At 41.9% G+C, this 22,230-nt stretch overlaps 1 protein-coding gene across 6 annotated transcripts in view; it reads left to right on the top strand.

The window, feature by feature from the left end:
• Nucleotides 1–22,230, top strand: part of LOC139753664 (ankyrin repeat and IBR domain-containing protein 1-like) — a 147,385-nt gene that overhangs the window by 108,643 nt on the left and 16,512 nt on the right. For 3 of the 6 annotated variants that reach the window (XM_071670308.1, XM_071670307.1, XM_071670309.1), the window contains exons 16-19: nt 6,910–7,066; nt 12,207–12,383; nt 16,738–16,960; nt 17,199–17,285. In XM_071670308.1, the coding sequence (XP_071526409.1) occupies nt 6,910–7,066; nt 12,207–12,383; nt 16,738–16,960; nt 17,199–17,285 (644 nt within the window). Of the gene's footprint in view, nt 1–6,909; nt 7,067–12,206; nt 12,384–16,737; nt 16,961–17,198; nt 17,348–22,230 lie in introns of all 6 variants that reach the window. The other 3 variants (XM_071670312.1, XM_071670311.1, XM_071670310.1) reach the window with 2 other exon arrangements.

Here is a 22,230-nt window from a genome sequence, read left to right as displayed (position 1 = left end):
CTGGGAGTGGATCTGGCAGCGGATGGAACCATGGAAGCGGAAGTGGATCATAGGGTGGGGGAGGGGGCGAAAATTCTGGGAGCCTTGAAGAATGTGTGGAAGTCGAAAACATTATCTCGGAAAGCAAAAATGGGTATGTTTGAAGGAATAGTGGTTCCAACAATGTTGTATGGTTGCGAGGCGTGGGCTATGGATAGAGTTGTGCGCAGGAGGATGGATGTGCTGGAAATGAGATGTTTGAGGACAATGTGTGGTGTGAGGTGGTTTGATCGAGTAAGTAACGTAAGGGTAAGAGAGATGTGTGGAAATAAAAAGAGCATGGTTGAGAGAGCAGGAGAGGGTGTTTTGAAATGGTTCGGGCACATGGAGAGAATGAGTGAGGAAAGATTGACCAAGAGAATATATGTGTCGGAGGTGGAGGGAACGAGGAGAAGAGGGAGACCAAATTGGAGGTGGAAAGATGGAGTGAAAAAGATTTTGTGTGATTGGGGCCTGAACATGCAGGAGGGTGAAAGGAGGGCAAGGAATAGAGTGAATTGGAGCGATGTGGTATACCGGGGTTGACGTGCTGTCAGTGGATTGAATCAAGGCATGTGAAGCGTCTGGGGTAAACCATGGAAAGCTGTGTAGGTATGTGTATTTGCGTGTGTGGACATATGTATATACATGTGTGTGGGGGTGGGTTGGGCCATTTCTTTCGTCTGTTTCCTTGCGCTACCTCGCAAACGCGGGAGACGGCGACAAAGCAAAAAAAAAGAAATATATATATATATATATATGGGATGTATTTAGGGAATCAGTGATGGATTGCACAAAAGATGCTTGTGGCATGAGAAGAGTGGGAGGTGGGTTGATTAGAAAGGGTAGTGAGTTGTGGGATGAAGAAGTAAGATTATTAGTGAAAGAGAAGAGAGAGGCATTTGGACGATTTTTGCAGGGAAAAAATGCAATTGAGTGGGAGATGTATAAAAGAAAGAGACAGGAGGTCAAGAGAAAGGTGCAAGAGGTGAAAAAGAGGGCAAATGAGAGTTGGGGTGAGAGAGTATTATTAAATTTTAGGGAGAATAAAAAGATGGTCTGGAAGGAGGTAAATAAAGTGCGTAAGACAAGGGAGCAAATGGGAACTTCGGTGAAGGGCGCAAATGGGGAGGTGATAACAAGTAGTGGTGATGTGAGAAGGAGATGGAGTGAGTATTTTGAAGGTTTGTTGAATGTGTTTGATGATAGAGTGGCAGATATAGGGTGTTTTGGTCGAGGTGGTGTGCAAAGTGAGAGGGTTAGGGAAAATGATTTGGTAAACAGAGAAGAGGTAGTAAAAGCTTTGCGGAAGATGAAAGCCGGCAAGGCAGCTGGTTTGGATGGTATTGCAGTGGAATTTATTAAAAAAGGGGGTGACTGTATTATTGACTGGTTGGTAAAGTTATTTAATGTATGTATGACTCATGGTGAGGTGCCTGAGGATTGGTGGAATGCGTGCATAGTGCCATTGTACAAAGGCAAAGGGGATAAGAGTGAGTGCTCAAATTACAGAGGTATAAGTTTGTTGAGTATTTCTGGTAAATTATATGGGAGGGTATTGATTGAGAGGGTGAAGGCATGTACAGAGTATCAGATTGGGGAAGAGCAGTGTGGTTTCAGAAGTGGTAGAGGATGTGTGGATCAGGTGTTTGCTTTGAAGAATGTATGCCAGAAATACTTTAATGGATTTGTATGTAGCATTTATGGATCTGGAGAAGGCATATGATAGAGTTGATAGAGATGCTCTGTGGAAGGTATTAAGAATATATGGTGTGGGAGGCAAGTTGTTAGAAGCAGTGAAAAGTTTTTATCGAGGATGTAAGGCATGTGTACGTGTAGGAAGAGAGGAAAGTGATTGGTTCTCAGTGAATGTAGGTTTGCGGCAGGGGTGTGTGATGTCTCCATGGTTGTTTAATTTGTTTATGGATGAGGTTGTTAGGGAGGTGAATGCAAGAGTTTTGGAAAGAGGGGCAAGTATGAAGTCTGTTGGGGATGAGAGAGCTTGGGAAGTGAGTCAGTTGTTGTTCGCTGATGATACAGCGCTGGTGGCTGATTCATGTGAGAAACTGCAGAAGCTGGTGACTGAGTTTGGTAAAGTGTGTGAAAGAAGAAAGTTAAGAGTAAATGTGAATAAGAGCAAGGTAATTAGGTACAGTAGGGTTGAGGGTCAAGTCAATTGGGAGGTAAGTTTGAATGGAGAAAAACTGGAGGAAGTAAAGTGTTTTAGATATCTGGGAGTGGATCTGGCAGCGGATGGAACCATGGAAGTGGAAGTGGATCATAGGGTGGGGGAGGGGGCGAAAATTCTGGGAGCCTTGAAGAATGTGTGGAAGTCGAGAACATTATCTCGGAAAGCAAAAATGGGAATGTTTGAAGGAATAGTGGTTCCAACAATGTTTTATGGTTGCGAGGCGTGGGCTATGAATAGAGTTGTGCGCAGGAGGATGGATGTGCTGGAAATGAGATGTTTGAGGTGGTTTGATCGAGTAAGTAACGTAAGGGTAAGAGAGATGTGTGGAAATAAAAAGAGCGTGGTTGAGAGAGCAGAAGAGGGTGTTTTGAAATGGTTTGGGCACATGGAGAGAATGAGTGATGAAAGATTGACCAAGAGGATATATGTGTCAGAGGTGGAGGGAACGAGGAGAAGTGGGAGACCAAATTGGAGGTGGAAAGATGGAGTGAAAAAGATTTTGTGTGATTGGGGCCTGAACATGCAGGAGGGTGAAAGGAGGGCAAGGAATAGAGTGAATTGGATCGATGTGGTATACCGGGGTTGACGTGCTGTCAGTGGATTGAATCAGGGCATGTGAAGTGTCTGGGGTAAACCATGGAAAGCTGTGTAGGTATGTATATTTGCGTGTGTGGACGTATGTATATACATGTGTATGGGGGTGGGTGGGGCCATTTCTTTCGTCTGTTTCCTTGCGCTACCTCGCAAATGCGGGAGACAGTGACAAAGCAAAGATATATATATATATATATATATATATATATATATATATATATATTTTTTTTTTATACTTTGTCGCTGTCTCCCGCGTTTGCGAGGTAGCACAAGGAAACAGACGAAAGAAATGGCCCAACCCCCCCCATACACATGTATATACATACGTCCACACTCGCAAATATACATACCTACACAGCTTTCCATGGTTTACCCCAGAGGCTTCACATGCCTTGATTCAATCCACTGACAGCACGTCTGCCCCGGTATACCACATCACTCCAATTCACTCTATTCCTTGCCCTCCTTTCACCCTCCTGCATGTTCAGGCCCCGATCACACAAAATCTTTTTCACTCTATCTTTCCACCTCCAATTTGGTCTCCCTCTTCTCCTTGTTCCTTCCACCTCCGACACATATATCCTCTTGGTCAATCTTTCCTCACTCATCCTCTCCATGTGCCCAAACCACTTCAAAACACCCTCTTCTGCTCTCTCAACCACGCTCTTTTTATTTCCACACATCTCTCTTACCCTTACGTTACTCACTCGATCAAACCACCTCACACCACACATTGTCCTCAAACATCTCATTTCCAGCACATCCATCCTCCTGCGCACAACTCTATCCATAGCCCATGCCTCGCAACCATACAACATTGTTAGAACCACTATTCCTTCAAACATACCCATTTTTGCTTTCCGAGATAATGTTCTCGACTTCCACACATTCTTCAAGGCCCCCAGAATTTTCGCCCCCTCCCCCACCCTATGATCCACTTCCGCTTCCATGGTTCCATCCGCTGCCAGATCCACTCCCAGATATCTAAAACACTTCACTTCCTCCAGTTTTTCTCCATTCAAACTCACCTCCCAATTGACTTGACCCTCAACCCTACTGTACCTAATAACCTTGCTCTTATTCACGTTTACTCTTAACTTTCTTCTTCCACACACTTTACCAAACTCAGTCACCAGCTTCTGCAGTTTCACACATGAATATATATATATATATCCCCTATCCCTGGGGATAGGGGATTAAGAATACTTCCCACGTATTCCCTGCGTGTCGTAGAAGGCGACTAAAAGGGGAGGGAGCGGGGGGCTGGAAATCCTCCCCTCTCGTTTTTTTTTTAATTTTCCAAAAGAAGGAACAGAGGGGGCCAGGTGAGGATATTCCAAAAAAGGCCCAGTCCTCTGTTCTTAACGCTACCTCGCTAATGCGGGAAATGGCAAATAGTTTAAAAGAAAGAAAGAAAGATATATATATATATATATATATATATATATATATATATATATATATACATGCACGTCCACACATGCACATATACATACCTATACATTTCAACATATACATATATATACATACACAGACATGTATATATATACACATGCACATAATTCATACTTGCTGCCTTTATTCATTCCTGTCGCCACCCCGCTACACATGAAATGGCACCCCCCTCCCCCCTCATGCGTGTGAGGTAGTGCTAGGAAAAGACAACAGAGGCCACATTCATTCACACTCAGTCCCTAGCTGTCATGTGTAATGCACCGAAACCACAGCTCCCTTTCCACAACCAGGCTCCTTAAAACATTCCATGGTTTACTCCAGACGCTTCACATACCCTGGTTCTATTCATTGACAGCTTGTCGACCCCAGTTTACCACATCGTTCCAATTCACTCTATTCCTTGCATGCCTTTCACCCTCTTGCATGTTCAGGCCCCGATCTCTCAAAATCTTTTTCACTCCATCCTTCCACCTCCAATTTGGTCTCCCACTTCTTGTTCCCTCCACCTCTGACACATATATCCTCTTTGTAAATCTTTCTGCACTCATTTTCTCCATGTGACCAAACCATTTCAAAACACCCTCTCTCAACCACACTCTTTTTATTTCCACACATCTCTCTTACCCTTTCATTACTTACTTGATCAAACCATCTCACACCACGTATTGTCCTCAAACATTTCATTTCCAACACATCCACCCTCCTCCACATAACCCTATGCCTCACAACCATATAACATTGTTGGAACCACTATTCCTTCAAACATACCCATTTTTGCTTTCTGAGATAATGTTCTCGCCTTCCACACATTCTTCAATGGTCCCAGAACCTTTGTCCCCTTCCCCAATCTGTGACTCACTTCCATTTCCATGGTTCCATCTGTTACAAATCCACTCCCAGATATCTAAAACACCTCACTTCCTCCAGTTTTTCTCCATTCAAACTTACCTCCCAATTTACTTGTCCCTCAACCCTACTGAACCTAATAACCTTGCTCTTATTCACATTTACTCTCAGCTTTCTTCTTTCACACACTTTACCAAACTCAGTCACCAACTTCTGCAGTTTCTGTCCTGAATCAGCCACCAGCACTGTATCATCAGCGAACAACAACTGACTCACTTCCTAAGCCCTCTCATCCACAACAGACTGCATACTTGCCCCTCTCCAAAACTCTTGCATTCACCTCCCTATATACACATTGACCCTGATATACCACATCATTCCAATTCACTCTTTTCCATGCACGCCTTTCAGTCTCCTGTATGTTCAGGCCCCGATTGTTCAAAATCTTTTTCACTCCATCCTTCCATCTCCAGTTTGGTCTCCCACTTCTTGTTCCCTCTACCTCGGACACATATATCCTCTTTGTCAATCTTTCCTCACTCATTCTCTCCATGTGACCAAACCTTTTCAACACACCTCTTCTGCTCTCTCAACCGCACTTTTTTTTATTACCGCACATCTCTCTTACCTTTTCATTACTTACTTGATCCACTCATATACACACACATATACATAAATGCCCATATGTCTATCATATACTTTTTTTTTTTTTTTTTTTGCCGCTGTCTCCCGGGTTTGCGAGGTAGCGCAAGGAAACAGACGAAAGAAATGGCCCAACCCACCCCCATACACATGTATATACATACGTCCACACACGCAAATATACATACCTACACAGCTTTCCATGGTTTACCCCAGACACTTCACATGCCCTGATTCAATCCACTGACAGCACGTCAACCCCGGTATACCACATCGATCCAATTCACTCTATTTCTTGCCCTCCTTTCACCCTCCTGCATGTTCAGACCTCGATCACACAAAATCTTTTTCACTCCATCTTTCCACCTCCAATTTGGTCTCCCACTTCTCCTCGTTCCCTCCACCTCCGACACATATATCCTCTTGGTCAATCTTTCCTCACTCATTCTCTCCATGTGCCCAAACCATTTCAAAACACCCTCTTCTGCTCTCTCAACCACGCTCTTTTTATTTCCACACATCTCTCTTACCCTTACGTTACTTACTCGATCAAACCACCTCACACCACACATTGTCCTCAAACATCTCATTTCCAGCACATCCATCCTCCTGCGCACAACTCTATCCATAGCCCACGCCTCGCAACCATACAACATTGTTGGAACCACTATATACTTTTATACATACATATACATACACAGCCATATTCATATATACACTTGTACATATTCTTACTCGCTTGCCTCCATCCACTCCCATTGCCGCCACACCCCACAGGAAACAGCATCACCACCCCACTGTCAGCAAGGTAGCACCAGGAAAATAGACAAAAAATAGGCCACATTCATTTACCGTGTCTCTATCTGTCATGTGTAATGCACCAAAACCACAGATCCCTTTCTACATCCAGGCCCACAGACCTTTCCATGCTTTAGCCCAGATGTTTCACATCTCCAGGTTCAGTCTATTGACCATTGAAAGTGTTGTATTTCTCTGTTATTCAGCAAGTTTGGTGTGTGCTGCATTAATAAAGCTTTTTTTCATCTTATGAGCTGGGATTTTCACCATCGATATGCCATGCATTCTGCAACCAGTCCCTGAACATAATTATTTCTATTTTTCCCTAGATAATTTCAGGCACTCACTCTTCATTTTTCCCACAGGACAGTAGCCTGAACCAGGCACTTACATTGACTCTGCTGGGAAAATGCAGTAGAAAGGGTTGCCCTCGACCCCGTGCCCGTAATCCTCGTACTGGAGCTATTCATGATTACTGCTCTTTGCGATGTGCCCAGCAAGCCAAGTATCTACCAGAGCAAGGTATGAACAGTGAAGAGAAAGTAATTAAAAGTTTCTGACTTGTATTTAAAACTATAATGTAAGTGGATTATTTTCATAACTTATTTCATATGTAAGTGGATTATTTTCAGAACTTATTTCAGATGTAAGTGGATTATTTTCATAACTTATTTCATATGTAAGTGGATTATTTTCAGAACTTTTTTCTTTTCCCTCTTAAGTGATGTAGTGTCTAGAACAAAGGAACGTTTTCCTCATTTCATAGCATCCAGTCTCTAACTCTTCTGTGAAATGTACCAAAATCAGGGGCTTCCATCTACAGCCAAACTCCAAAGATTACTCCATACTTTACCTTGACCTTTTCAAGTGCCCATTGACAGCACATTGCTTGGGATAGGTTGACACTTGGCTGAGAGACTTGCAGAGCTTATGACTGGCTAACCTTTAAATGTATGGTACTGAAGATGCATGTGAATGTACTTGATAAGAATCAGATACAGAGTGTACAGGTTATTTGACTCTGGCAATTTATTTCGAGAACCTAGGAAGTATATAGTCATCATTTTCATTAACATGCTTAACAGTCACAGAGTATCCTAACATGACTGACAATATAATGAACATACTTCATTGCTGAGGATCATGTAAATGGATTTTCATGCACTAAAGGAGGTGCCTGGTTCCCAGTGATGAAAGTAGCTCATCACTGTGAAAGCATGATGCATGTCTTGACTGTTATCTTCCTGTTTAATGCCTTTTGTAAGATTTTGATTTTTTTTTTTTTTTGCTAGAAGCACGAACCAAAATGTTAACTCTGCCCTTGGTATTGGTGCATTATACATAAAATCTAGAGAGTAGAAATAAGCAATTGAAGCTGTTGTTCCTTTATTATTGGCTCTACCTCAGTAGAGTGGGAAATGACAAACAAATTTTGAAAATATTTTCACTGGAAGGATCATCATTGCAAGCAAAGACAGTTTCTTTCCTCCAGTAATGCTTCAACAGGATACTGAAAATGGCTGCTCTTATGCTAGTGAGCAAACTAGTGCAACTGAAGAAAATGTTGAAACAATACTGTAAATAATTGTAGGTATTTCTAATATACAGTATATGCATTTATCTTATTATCAAAGCTGTGATTATAGAGGATGGCTTATGCATGCTATTTAGAAAGCCAGCTTACCAAGCAGTTGCACATTCATATGGACTCTTTTTCTGTGCCATCATAATAGTATGAGCCCATCAGCTAGACCAGGGCTAATATTTTTTTTTTTTTTATTATACTTTGTCGCTGTCTCCCGCGTTTGCGAGGTAGCGCAAGGAAACAGACGAAAGAAATGGCCCAACCCCCCCATACACATGTATATACATACGTCCACACACGCAAATATACATACCTACACAGCTTTCCATGGTTTACCCCAGACGCTGCACATGCCTTGATTCAATCCACTGACAGCACGTCAACCCCGGTATACCACATCGCTCCAATTCACTCTATTCCTTGCCCTCCTTTCACCCTCCTGCATGTTCAGGCCGCGATCACACAAAATCTTTTTCACTCCATCTTTCCACCTCCAATTTGGTCTCCCTCTTCTCCTTGTTCCCTCCACCTCCGACACATATATCCTCTTGGTCAATCTTTCCTCACTCATCCTCTCCATGTGCCCAAACCACTTCAAAACACCCTCTTCTGCTCTCTCAACCACGCTCTTTTTATTTCTACACATCTCTCTTACCCTTACGTTACTCACTCGATCAAACCACCTCACACCACACATTGTCCTCAAACATCTCATTTCCAGCACATCCATCCTCCTGCGCACAACTCTATCCATAGCCCACGTCTCGCAACCATACAACATTGTTAGAACCACTATTCCTTCAAACATACCCATTTTTGCTTTCCGAGATAATGTTCTCGACTTCCACACATTCTTCAAGGCCCCCAGAATTTTCGCCCCCTCCCCCACCCTATGATCCACTTCCGCTTCCATGGTTCCATCCGCTGCCAGATCCACTCCCAGATATCTAAAACACTTCACTTCCTCCAGTTTTTCTCCATTCAAACTCACCTCCCAAATTGACTTGACCCTCAACCCTACTGTACCTAATAACCTTGCTCTTATTCACATTTACTCTTAACTTTCTTCTTCCACACACTTTACCAAACTCAGTCACCAGTTTCTGCAGTTTCTCACATGAATCAGCCACCAGCGCTGTATCATCAGCGAACAACAACTGACTCACTTCCCAAGCTCTCTCATCCCCAACAGACTTCATACTTGCCCCTCTTTCCAAAACTCTTGCATTTACCTCCCTAACAACCCCATCCATAAACAAATTAAACAACCATGGAGACATCACACACCCCTGCCGCAAACCTACATTCACTGAGAACCAATCACTTTCCTCTCTTCCTACACGTACACATGCCTTACATCCTCGATAAAAACTTTTCACTGCTTCTAACAACTTTCCTCCCACACCATATATTCTTAATACCTTCCACAGAGCATCTCTATCAACTCTATCATATGCCTTCTCCAGATCCATAAATGCTACATACAAATTCATTTGCTTTTCTAAGTATTTCTCACATACATTCTTCAAAGCAAACACCTGATCCACACATCCTCTACCACTTCTGAAACCACACTGCTCTTCCCCAATCTGATGCTCTGTACATGCCTTCACCCTCTCAATCAATACCCTCCCATATAATTTACCAGGAATACTCAACAAATTTATACCTCTGTAATTTGAGCACTCACTCTTATCCCCTTTGCCTTTGTACAATGGCACTATGCACGCATTCCGCCAATCCTCAGGCACCTCACCATGAGTCATACATACATTAAATAACCTTACCAACCAGTCAACAATACAGTCACCCCCTTTTTTAATAAATTCCACTGCAATACCATCCAAACCTGCTGCCTTGCCGGCTTTCATCTTCCGCAAAGCTTTCACTACCTCTTCTCTGTTTACCAAATCATTTTCCCTAACCCTCTCACTTTGCACACCACCTCGACCAAAACACCCTATATCTGCCACTCTATCATCAAACACATTCAGCAAACCTTCAAAATACTCACTCCATCTCCTTCTCACATCACCACTACTTGTTATCACCTCCCCATTTGCGCCCTTCACTGAAGTTCCCATTTGCTCCCTTGTCTTACGCACTTTATTTACCTCTTTCCAGAACATCTTTTTATTCTCCCTAAAATTTAATGATACTCTCTCACCCCAACTCTCATTTGCCCTTTTTTTCACCTCTTGCACCTTTCTCTTGACCTCCTGTCTCTTTCTTTTATACATCTCCCACTCAATTGCATTTTTTCCCTGCAAAAATCGTCCAAATGCCTCTCTCTTCTCTTTCACTAATACTCTTACTTCTTCATCCCACCACTCACTACCCTTTCTAATCAACCCACCTCCCACTCTTCTTCTCATGCCACAAGCATCTTTTGCGCAATCCATCACTGATTCCCTAAATACATCCCATTCCTCCCCCACTCCCCTTGCTTCCATTGTTCTCACCTTTTTCCATTCTGTACTCAGTCTCTCCTGGTACTTCCTCACACAGGTCTCCTTCTCAAGCTCACTTACTCTCACCACCCTCTTCACCCCAACATTCACTCTTCTTTTCTGAAAACCCATACAAATCTTCACCTTAGCCTCCACAAGATAATGATCAGACATCCCTCCAGTTGCACCTCTCAGCACATTAACATCCAAAAGTCTCTCTTTCGCACGCCTGTCAATTAACACGTAATCCAATAACGCTCTCTGGCCATCTCTCCTACTTACATAAGTATACTTATGTATATCTCGCTTTTTAAACCAGGTATTCCCAATCATCAGTCCTTTTTCAGCACATAAATCTACAAGCTCTTCACCATTTCCATTTACAACACTGAACACCCCATGTATACCAATTATTCCCTCAACTGCCACATTACTCACCTTTGCATTCAAATCACCCATCACTATAACCCGGTCTCGTGCATCAAAACCACTAACACACTCATTCAGCTGCTCCCAAAACACTTGCCTCTCTTGATCTTTCTTCTCATGCCCAGGTGCATATGCACCAATAATCACCCACCTCTCTCCATCAACTTTCAGCTAATGGCTATTCAATTACGTTAGGAGTAGGGCCTTATTATGAAACTCAGACTGATGGAAGGGCCATACATTTATTTTACCTCCATTTTTTTCTCTAGACATTTCATTCAACTAATTATTACAGTTGATCACATGTTTTATTCAGGTAATTAATGCAGTTGGTCATGATAAAAATCCATTTATGTAAAATTTTGTAAGCACTTACATAAATAATTTCATTGATTGATTTCAGTTCTACTGAGTTTATCAAAGGGCCAATGAAAAACCACTTAAGGGCTGGATTTAGATTGCGGGCTGCCAGTTGAATAGCCCTGAGCTAGACCTTATGTTGCTTAGTAAAGGGGACTTCATGTAGATTTACTATTCGTGCTTTCAGGCCAGTATTCAGATTTCTGCTGATCTGTGGTGGTGGCATGGGATGCCTAAAGCCTCTTATTATAATGAATATGCATGAGCTCTTAGTTACTGAATGGTATTTGCCTTGTAAGGATAAGGAGTTTAGCAATCCAGGCGACAAATCTGTGTGATGACAATAGAATGAATTAGGAGCAGCAAAACACTTTTTATTTTAAACAAGGTGGTGACAGTCAAGATGTGTCAGCACATGCCCTATAGCACTTACAGCTGTCTCAGCAGCATGCTTCCTCCAAAAGTATATATTTCGAGTGTATTGTTTCTCTGGGAGAAGGTTGAGGCCTGTTGACATTCCTCCATGCTATCTAATTCATATATGATGTTCTTTCATTTCTTTTCATGAAAAACATCCATTTTTTTAGAAAGCTCAGGAAATCAAATGCCTGCTTATATGATTAAGAAGTGGATCCCATTCAGTAATGCTGAATGACAAAAAAAAAGATGATTTTATACCATGGTCCTTCAAGTATAGTTCTAAGTTATGAATGATACTGTAGACTTATCCATGCTGTCAGCATGTTAAGTTTTCTGATGTTTCTAGAATGATTTTGTTAAATGAAAAGATATTATTGTTATACTTGGGAACAGTCACATTAATTACAACATCTGGTAGGTGATGGGGAGACTTCATCATGGGAAGGATGTGACTCTAGTATGGAGCTTCTCATTGCCCTTGAGATGTCTCGGCTACAGATGATTGAAGATGAAGCCAGAAGAAGATTGTCTTGGTTGCAGGAGCATTCAAGGGAGCAAGGATGGGATGGGTCTGGTGACTCAAGAAGTTCTCAGGGTAAAATTTATTTCCTGCTTGATTCTTCATGAATTTTTGGTATAATGTCTTGCAAATGTACTGTGTTTTGTGTTTATCTGTTTGTTTTCTTTCATTCCATTTCAATGTAAATGAGGGCAGACCCAATGCATTCAGCCTTTGAGTTCACTCACATACTTCCTAAGGATATGCTGGTACATTGAATACAGTATGAATTTTAACACTAATTATTCTTATATTTATTTATTATACTTGATTGCGGTTTCCCACGTCAGCGAGGAGGAAACAAATGAAGAATGGCCCATCCACTCATATGCACAGCTCCTTATCCACAAGGCCCCACAGACCTTTCCATGGTTTACCCTAGATGCTTCCCATTCCCTGGTTTAGTCCATTGACAGCATGTTGACCCTGGTATACCACATCATTCCAATTCTTTCTATTCCTTGCAAGCTTCTCTCTCTCCTGTATGTTCAGGCCCCAATCGCCCAAAGTCCTTTTCACTCCATCCTTCCTCCTCCAATTTGGTCTCCTTCTTCTCCTTGTTCCCTCCACCTCTGATACATATATCCTCTTTGTCAACCTTTCCTCATTCATCCTCTCCATATCCAGACCATTTCAACACAACATCTTCTGCTCTCTTAACCTCACTCTTCCTATTTCCACACATCTCTCTTACCCTTTCATGACATACTTGATCAAATCACCTTACACCTCATATTGTCCTCAAACATTTCATTTCCAACACATCCACCCTCCTCCGTACAACCCTACTTATAGCCCACACCTCACAACCATATAATATTGTTGGAACTATTATTCCTACAAACATACCCATTTTTGCTCTTCAAGATAACATTCTCTCCTTCCACATATTCTTCATCTCTCTCTGAACCTTTGACCCCTTCCCCACCCTGTGACTCTCTTCCTCTTCCATGGTTCCACTTGCTGCTAAGCCCATTCCCAGATATCTAAAACACTTCACTTCCTCCAGTTTTTCTCCATTCAAACTTACATCCCAGTTAACTTGTCCCTCAACCCTACTGGACCTAATAACCTTCCTGTTATTCACATTTATTGTCAACTTCCTCCTTTCACACACTTTTCCAAACTCAGTCACCAACTTCTGCAGTTTCTGACTTGAATCAGCCACCAGTACTGTATCATGGGTGAACAAGAACCGACTCATTTCCCAGGCTCTCTCATCCCCAACAGACTGCATACTTGCCCCTCTCTCCAAAACTCTTACATTTACCTCCCTAACCACCCCATTCATAAACAAAGTAAACAACTATGGAGACATCACAATTCCCTGCCACATACCGACATTCACTGTGAACCAATCACTCTCCTCTGTTCCTACTCGTACACATGCCTTACATCCTTGGTAGAAACTTTTCACTGCTTCTAGCAGCTTACCTCCCACACCATACATTCTTAAAACCTTCCACAAAGCATCTCTATCAACCTATCATATGCCTTTTCCAGATCCATAAATGCTACATACAAATCCATCTGTTTTTCTAAGTATTTCTCACACTCATTCTTCAAAGCAAACACCTGATCCACACATCCTCTACCACTTCTGAAACCACACTGCTCCTCCCCAATCTGATGCTCTGTACATGTCTTCACCCTCTTAATCAATACCCTCCCATACAATTTTCCAGGAATACTCAACAAACTTAGATGGTAGAGGATGTGTGGATCAGATGTTTTCTTGAAGAATGTGTGAGAAATACGCAGAAAAACAGATGGATCTGTATTAGGCATTTATGAATTTGGAGAAGGCATATGTTAGGTTTGATAGAGATGCTTTGTGGAAGACTCTAAGAATGTACGATAGGGTTGATACAGATGCTTTGTGGAAGGTCTTAAGAATTTATGATGTGGGAGGAAAGCGTCTAGAAGCAGTGAGTTTTTGTCAAAGGTGTAAGTGAAAGTTAGCCTTTGGCAGGGGAGTATTATCATAGTTGTTCAGTTTGTTTATGGGTTGGATGGTGAGAGAGGTCAATGCGAGAGTTTTGGAGAGAGGGGCAAGTCTGCCGTCTATGGGGGATGAGAGGGCCTGGGAAGTCAGTTGTTGTTTACTGATGATACAGCACTGGTGGTAGATTTGAATGAGGAACTGCAGAAGTTGGTGACTTAGTTTGGATGAGTGTGTGAAAGGAGAAAGCAGAGAAGGAATTTGAATAAAAGCATGATTATTAGGTTCAGCAGGGTGGAGGGACAGGTTACATGAGGTATGAGTTTGAATAGGGAAAACATTCAGGAATTAGGGTGACTTAGAAACCTGGGAGTGGACATGGCTGCAAATAGAACCATGGAAGTGAGTAATAGGGTGGGGTAGGGAGCAAAGATTCTAGGAGCACTGAAAAATACTGGGAAAGAGAGAATGTAATCTGGAAAGGCATGGGCTGTAGTTAAGGCTGTGTGGGAGAGGGTGGATGTGGTGGAAATGAAATGTTTGAGCGCGATGCGTGGTGTAAGTTGGTGTGATCAAGTAAATAATGAAAGGGTAAAAGAGAGGTGTAATAAGAAATGTGAGATTGAGAGGGATGTGCTGAAATGGTTTGAACATATGGAATAAATGAGTGAAGAAAGTTGACAAAGAATATATATATGTATATACATGTGTATGTGGGTGGGCTGAGCCATTCTTTCGTCTGTTTCCTTGCTGTAGTGAGGTTTCCTTGCTGTACCTCACTAAAGCAGGAGACGGCAATTAAGTATGATAAATAAGTAAAATAAGAGATATATGGTTGCGAGGCGTGGGCTATAGATAGAGTTGTGTGGAGGAGGGTGGATATGCTGGAAATGAGATGTTTGAGGACAACATGTGGTGTGAGGTGGTTTGATTGAGTAAGTGATGAAAGGGTAAGAGAGATGTGTGGTAATAAAAAGAGTGTGGTTGAGAGAGCAGAAGAGGGTGTTTTGAAATGGTTTGGTCACATGGAGAGAATGAATGAGGAAAGATTGACAAAGAGGATATATGTGTCAGAGGTGGAGGGAACGAGGAGAAGTGGGAGACCAAATTGGAGGTGGAAAGTTGGAGTGAAAAAGATTTTGAGTGACCGGGGCCTGAACATGCAGGAGGGTGAAAGGCGGGCAAGGAATAGAGTGGATTTGAACGATGTGGTATACTGGGGTCGACGTGCTGTCAATGGAGTGCACCAGGGCATGTGAAGCGTCTGGGGTAAACCATGGAAAGTTCTGTGGGGCCTGGATGTGGAAAGGGAGCTGTGGTTTCGGTGCATTATTACATGACAGCTAGAGACTGAGTATTAGCGAATGGGGCCTTTGTTGTCTTTTCCTAGCGCTACCTCGCACACATGAGGGGGGAGGGGGATGTTATTCCATGTGTGGTGAGGTGGCGATGGGAATGAATAAAGGCAGACAGTGTGAATTGTGTGCATGTGTATATATGTAGGTGGCTGTGTGTGTATATATATGTGTACATTGAGATGTATAGGTATGTATATTTGCGTGTGTGGACATGTATGTATATACATTGTGTATGGGGGTGGGTTGGGCCATTTCTTTCGTCTGTTTCCTTGCGCTACCTCACAAAATAATAATAAAAAAGAATAATATATATATATATATATATATATATATTTTCTTTTTTTTATTTATATATTTATTATACTTAGTCGCTGTCTCCCGCATTAACGAGGTAGCTCAAGGAAGTGGAGGGAACAAGGATGTGGAAACCAATTTGGAGATGGAAGGATGGAGTGGAAAGATTTTTATTGATTGGGGTCTGAACATGCAGGAGGGTGAAAAATGTGATGGGATAGACTGAATTGGAAGGATCTGGTATACAGGGGTCAACTTGCTGTCAGTGCACTGAACCAGGGCATGTGAAGTGTCTGGGGGTAAACTGTGGAAAGGTCTGTGGGGCCTGGTTGTGAATAGGAAGCTGTACCTTCAGTGCATTTCATATGACAGCTAGAGAATGGGTGCAAGCAAATGTGGCCTTTCTTTGTCTGTTCCTGGTGGTACCTCACTAATGCAGATAAGTATGAAAAAAAGTGTTGCTGGACTCTGCTTGTTTGAGGTTACACAGCAAGTGAAAAAGCTTTGACAAACTTGTATTATTGGAGTACAGTCTTATCAAAGAACTTGTTTCAAAGTAGCCTGCATTTCCCTGCTACTGGAAGTAGCACAGCCTTGGGATACAGGAAGCTTCAGAAAGACTCTGGGTAACACCAGGACTCTTGTTTAGAAATTGGTCCGAGAGTAATTGTGAATGAATGAATAAATACACTGTATATAAGAATTACTAATTTAGATCTTGGAGAGAAAGTTGTATTTAGATCCCAATGTATATGTTAAGGATTTCGTTGAGATTTTACTTTAGGTTGTTTTTTAGGGTGCAGTGATGGTGCTGGTGGACTAGGAGCCACTCTAGCAAGCAATATTCTTGGGTATGAGGCATCCTATGGCAATAGCCGAGTGACAGCTGGCCAAGATGAAGCATCTGCCTGGCCACGCCCAGATGTGATGGAAGGTGCCACCTCCTATCAGCCAACAAGTGCTGAGATTGCTGTAGATTATTTCCTAAAGAAACTGGCTAACAAGGAGATCAGCCTAAGGTAACTTTTTAAAAATTCTTATGCTCTGTTTTTACTTCTCAAACATAAAGAATTTTTCTGTACAGTATATGAGAAAGATGCCATAGTGTAAGATTGTTGTTCAATTGATCAAACTTTTCAGCTTGAGGAGGCAATTTGTCTTCCACAGAAGGGTACAGTTGGCAGGATTTTACACTTTTGGTTTTGCCATTCTGTTATGTCAAGACCCTTAAAGAGCTTAACGCCTTCTTTTTTCCAGGAGATTGCCACCCCACCCAGTGGAGAACAGCTTGGTAAATGGTAGTTTGCCATTCTGTCATGCACAAGGAGCTGATACTCTTGTCCAGTCAGTAAAACAGTCCTCGTGATTTTTGTTTATCAACTTCTTTTGGCATGATAATTTCATGAGTGAGTTGATATGAGGTCCTGCACAAACAGGCTAACATTCTCATGGTGAAGATATGATTCACCATTCACATCTTTTTTGTAAATCTATTTCTTATGATTGTCTTTCTTTTACCATTTATTTTAATGTTGTATATCACCATCTTGCTATTGATTTTGCTTTCTTCATTTAACAAATTAATAGTTGGCATACCAGATTTTCTTACCATTGTATTGTGGAACAGTCATTGCACCCAACAAGTTTGTACTCATTTCCTTACTTCAAGTGTTATTAGAATGAATATATATTTTCTTTCTTTCTTTCATACCATTCGCCACCTCCCGCACCAGCGAGGTTGCATTAGGAACAGAGGACTGGACCTTTGAGGGAATATCCTCACCTTGCCCCCTTCTCTGTTCCTTCTTTTGGAAATTAAAAAAAAAAAAAAGAAGAGAGGGAAGGATTTGTTTTTTTCATACTATTCGCCATTTCCCGCGATAGCGAGGTAGCGTTAAGAACAGAGGACTGGGCCTTTGAGGGAATATCCTCACCTGGCCCCCTTCTCTGTTCCTTCTTTTGGGGGGAAAAAAAAAAATCACTCCATCTTAATCTGCATCACCCTTGTTAATTGTTACAATCTATATGTTTTACACTATTCTTTTGTGTTTTATAATATTTTCTAGTTATCCATATGTGGACTCAAATGACCACACATCTGAAATTTTAACTCACTTGAGGTACAAAACTTTTCTGTCAGAGAATACTCTCTTGATGTAAAGGATATGAACTTCAAGCAGAGTTGAATTTTACCATTTCATTACTCTGCCCTAAATAAATATTTCTCAGCTTAACTCTAAGTGAAGGCTTTTGCATTTAGTTATATATAATTGATCAATGAATGGAGAACATTTACCTGTTCTTACCTTCAATTTGTTAAATGCCATCGAGTTAGTACAATCTGAACAAACTTACTTTGTTGTTAAGAAATGGATAAGCCTTAATTATTCCATGATAACGTATATTGTCTGAAGAAATATTTTGTTTGGTAAAATTTCATACCAGTTCTTGAAGAGATCAGAGTCTCATGCATAATTTGAAAGTTCTTTGATAAGTATCTGAATTAAATCAAATGTATAAGGAAAGGGTCTTCCAATAATGTAAGATGTGCACATCCCAATCTTAGTTTTTTAAAACAATGGCTGATTTTCTGTGAGGTAGCAAAACAAGGGCTTTTTCCTTAAAGGCCCAATTACTGATGCTATCTAGCATCTTTTATGAAAAAGAAATAGATAGTGAGACATTCAGATTTTCAACCAAGTTTCCTGATGCTTGTATGTCTAAAGGCATCCAAGGTGAATTGAGATTTTATATAGGTACATTACACTAGACCTGCTCTTTTCTAGTGGCCTGTTATGGGTGAGGCATTAAAGGCTAAGAAGCAGTTTTAGGGATCACTAGTTGTGGAGTCTCTGTTGCTGTGGCCACTCTCCTGAGGGAGTTCCAGAAAGGAACAGGCATCAGAGAGATAGATAGATAGAAATGTATCGGTAGTCAGGCCTCACATAAAACATTAATAGGTACAGTACCTTTTATTGTGATTGGTTCTCAGTGAATGTAGATTTGCAGCAGGGGTGTGTGATGTCTCCATGGTTGTTTAATTTGTTTATGGATGGGGTTGTTAGGGAGGTGAATGCAAGAGTTTTGGAAAGAGGGGCAAGTATGAAGTCTGTTGGGGATGAGAGAGCTTGGGAAGTGAGTCAGTTGATGTTCGCTGATGACACAATGCTGGTGGCTGATTCATGTGAGAAACTGCAGAAGCTGGTGACTGAGTTTGGTAAAGTGTGTGAAAGAAGAAAGTTGAGAGTAAATGTGAATAAGAGCAAGGTTATTAGGTACAGTAGGGTTGAGGGTCAAGTCAGTTGGGAGGTAAGTTTGAATGGAGAAAAACTGGAGGAAGTAAAGTGTTTTGAATATCTGGAAGTGGATCTGGCAGCGGATGGAACCATGGAAGTGGAAGTGAATCATAGAGTGGGGGAGGGAGCAAAAATTCTGGGAGCCTTGAAGAATGTTTGGAAGTCGAGAACATTATCTTGGAAAGCAAAAATGGGTATGTTTGAAGGAATAGTGGTTCCAACAGTGTTGTATGGTTGAGAGGCATGGGCTATGGATAGAGTTGTGTGCAGGAGGGTGGATGTGCTGGAAATGGGATGTTTGAGGACAATATGTGGTGTGAGATGGTTTGATCGAGTAAGTAATTATAGGGTAAGAGAGATGTGTGGAAATAAAAGAGTGTGGTTGAGAGAGCAGAAGAGGGTGTTTTGAAATGGTTTGGTCACATGGAGAGAATGAGTGAGGAAAAATTGACCAAGAGGATATATGTGTCAGAGGTGGAGGGAACGAGGAGAAGTGGGAGACCAAATTGGAGGTGGAAAGATGGAGTGAAAAAGATTTTGAGTGATCGGGGCCTGAACATGCAGGAGTGTGAAAGGCGCGCAAGGAATAGAGTGGATTTGAACGATGTGGTATACTGGGGTCGACGTGCTGTCAGTGGAGTGAACCAGGGCATGTGAAGCGTCTGGGGGTAAACCATGGAAAGTTCTGTGGGGCCTGGATGTGGAAAGGGAGCTGTGGTTTCGGTGCATTATTACATGACAGCTAGAGACTGAGTGTGAACGAATGGGGCCTTTGTTGTCTTTTCCTAGCGCTATCTGGCACACATGAGGGGGAGGTGGTTGTTATTCCATGTGTGACGGGGGTGGCGATGGGAATAAATAAAGGCAAACAGTATGAATTATGTACATGTGTATATATGTATATGTCTGTGTGTGTATATATATGTATACATTGAGATCATGAGAGGCAAGTGTTTTGGGAGCAGCTGAATGAGTGCGTTAGTGGTTTTGATGCACAAGACCGGTTATAGTGATGGGTGATTTGAATGCAAAGGTGAGTAATGTGGCAGTTGAGGGAATAATTAGTATACATGGAGTGTTCAGTGTTGTAAATGGAAATGGTGAAGAGCTTGTAGATTTATGTGCTGAAAAAGGACTGGTGATTGGGAATACCTGGTTTAAAAAGCAAGATATACATAAGTATATGTATGTAAGTAGGAGAGATGGCCAGAGAGCGTTATTGGATTACGTGTTAATTGACAGGCGCGTGAAAGAGAGACTTTTGGATGTTAATGTGCTGAGAGGTGCAACTGGAGGGATGTCTGATCGTTATCTTGTGGAGGCTAAGGTGAAGATTTGTATGGGTTTTCAGAAAAGAAGAGTGAATGTTGGGGTGAAAAGGGTGGTGAGAGTAAGTGAGCTTGGGAAGGAGACTTGTGTGAGGAAGTACCAGGAGAGACTGAGTACAGAATGGAAAAAGGTGAGAACAATGGAAGTAAGGGGAGTGGGGGAGGAATGGGATGTATTTAGGGAATCAGTGATGGATTGCGTAAAAGATGCTTGTGGCATGAGAAGAGTGGGAGGTGGGTTGATTAGAAAGGGTAGTGAGTGGTGGGATGAAGAAGTAAGATTATTAGTGAAAGAGAAGAGAGAGGCATTTGGACGATTTTTGCAGGGAAAAAAATGCAATTGAGTGGGAGATGTATAAAAGAAAGAGACAGGAGGTCAAGAGAAAGGTGCAAGAGGTGAAAAAGAGGGCAAATGAGAGTTGGGGTGAGAGAGTATCATTAAATTTTAGGGAGAATAAAAAGATGTTCTGGAAGGAGGTAAATAAAGTGCGTAAGACAAGGGAGCAAATGGGAACTTCAGTGAAGGGCGCAAATGGGGAGGTGATAACAAGTAGTGGTGATGTGAGGAGATGGAGTGGGTATTTTGAAGGTTTGTTGAATGTGTTTGATGATAGAGTGGCAGATATAGGGTGTTTTGGTCGAGGTGGTGTGCAAAGTGAGAGGGTTAGGGAAAATGATTTGGTAAACAGAGAAGAGGTAGTAAAAGCTTTGCGGAAGATGAAAGCCGGCAAGGCAACAGGTTTGGATGGTATTGCAGTGGAATTTATTAAAAAACGGCTGCTGTATTGTTGACTGGTTGGTAAGGTTATTTAATGTATGTATGACTCATGGTGAGGTGCCTGAGGATTGGCAGAATGCGTGCATAGTGCCATTGTACAAAGGCAAAGGGGATAAGAGTGAGTGCTCAAATTACAGAGGTATAAGTTTGTTGAGTATTCCTGGTAAATTATATGGGAGAGTATTGATTGAGAGGGTGAAGGCATGTACAGAGCATCAGATTGGGGAAGAGCAGTGTGGTTTCAGAAGTGGTAGAGGATGTGTGGATCAGGTGTTTGCTTTGAAGAATGTATGTGAGAAATACTTAGAAAAGCAAATGGATTTGTATGTAGCACTTATGGATCTGGAGAAGGCATATGATCGAGTTGATAGAGATGCTCTGTGGAAGGTATTAAGAATATATGGTGTGGGAGGCAAGTTGTTAGAAGCAGTGAAAAGTTTTTATCGAGGATGTAAGGCATGTGTACGTGTAGGAAGAGAGGAAAGTGATTGGTTCTCAGTGAATGTAGGTTTGTGGCAGGGGTGTGTGATGTCTCCATGGTTGTTTAATTTGTTTATGGATGAGGTTGTTAGGGAGGTGAATGCAAGAGTTTTGGAAAGAGGGGCTAGTATGAAGTCTGTTGTGGATGAGAGAGCTTGGGAAGTGAGTCAGTTGTTGTTCGCTGATGATACAGCGCTGGTGGCTGATTCATGTGAGAAACTGCAGAAGCTGGTGACTGAGTTTTGGGAAAGTGTGTGAAAGAAGAAAGTGAAGAGTAAATGTGAATAAGAGCAAGGTAATTAGGTACAGTAGGGTTGAGGGTCAAGTCAGTTGGGAGGTAAGTTTGAATGGAGAAAAACTGGAGGAAGTAAAGTGTTTTGAATATCTGGAAGTGGATCTGGCAGCGG

Source organism: Panulirus ornatus, chromosome 15 (assembly GCF_036320965.1).
Source record: "Panulirus ornatus isolate Po-2019 chromosome 15, ASM3632096v1, whole genome shotgun sequence".
Classification (NCBI taxonomy): Eukaryota; Metazoa; Arthropoda; class Malacostraca; order Decapoda; family Palinuridae; genus Panulirus; species Panulirus ornatus.
This window is presented reverse-complemented; position numbering and strand designations above follow the sequence as displayed.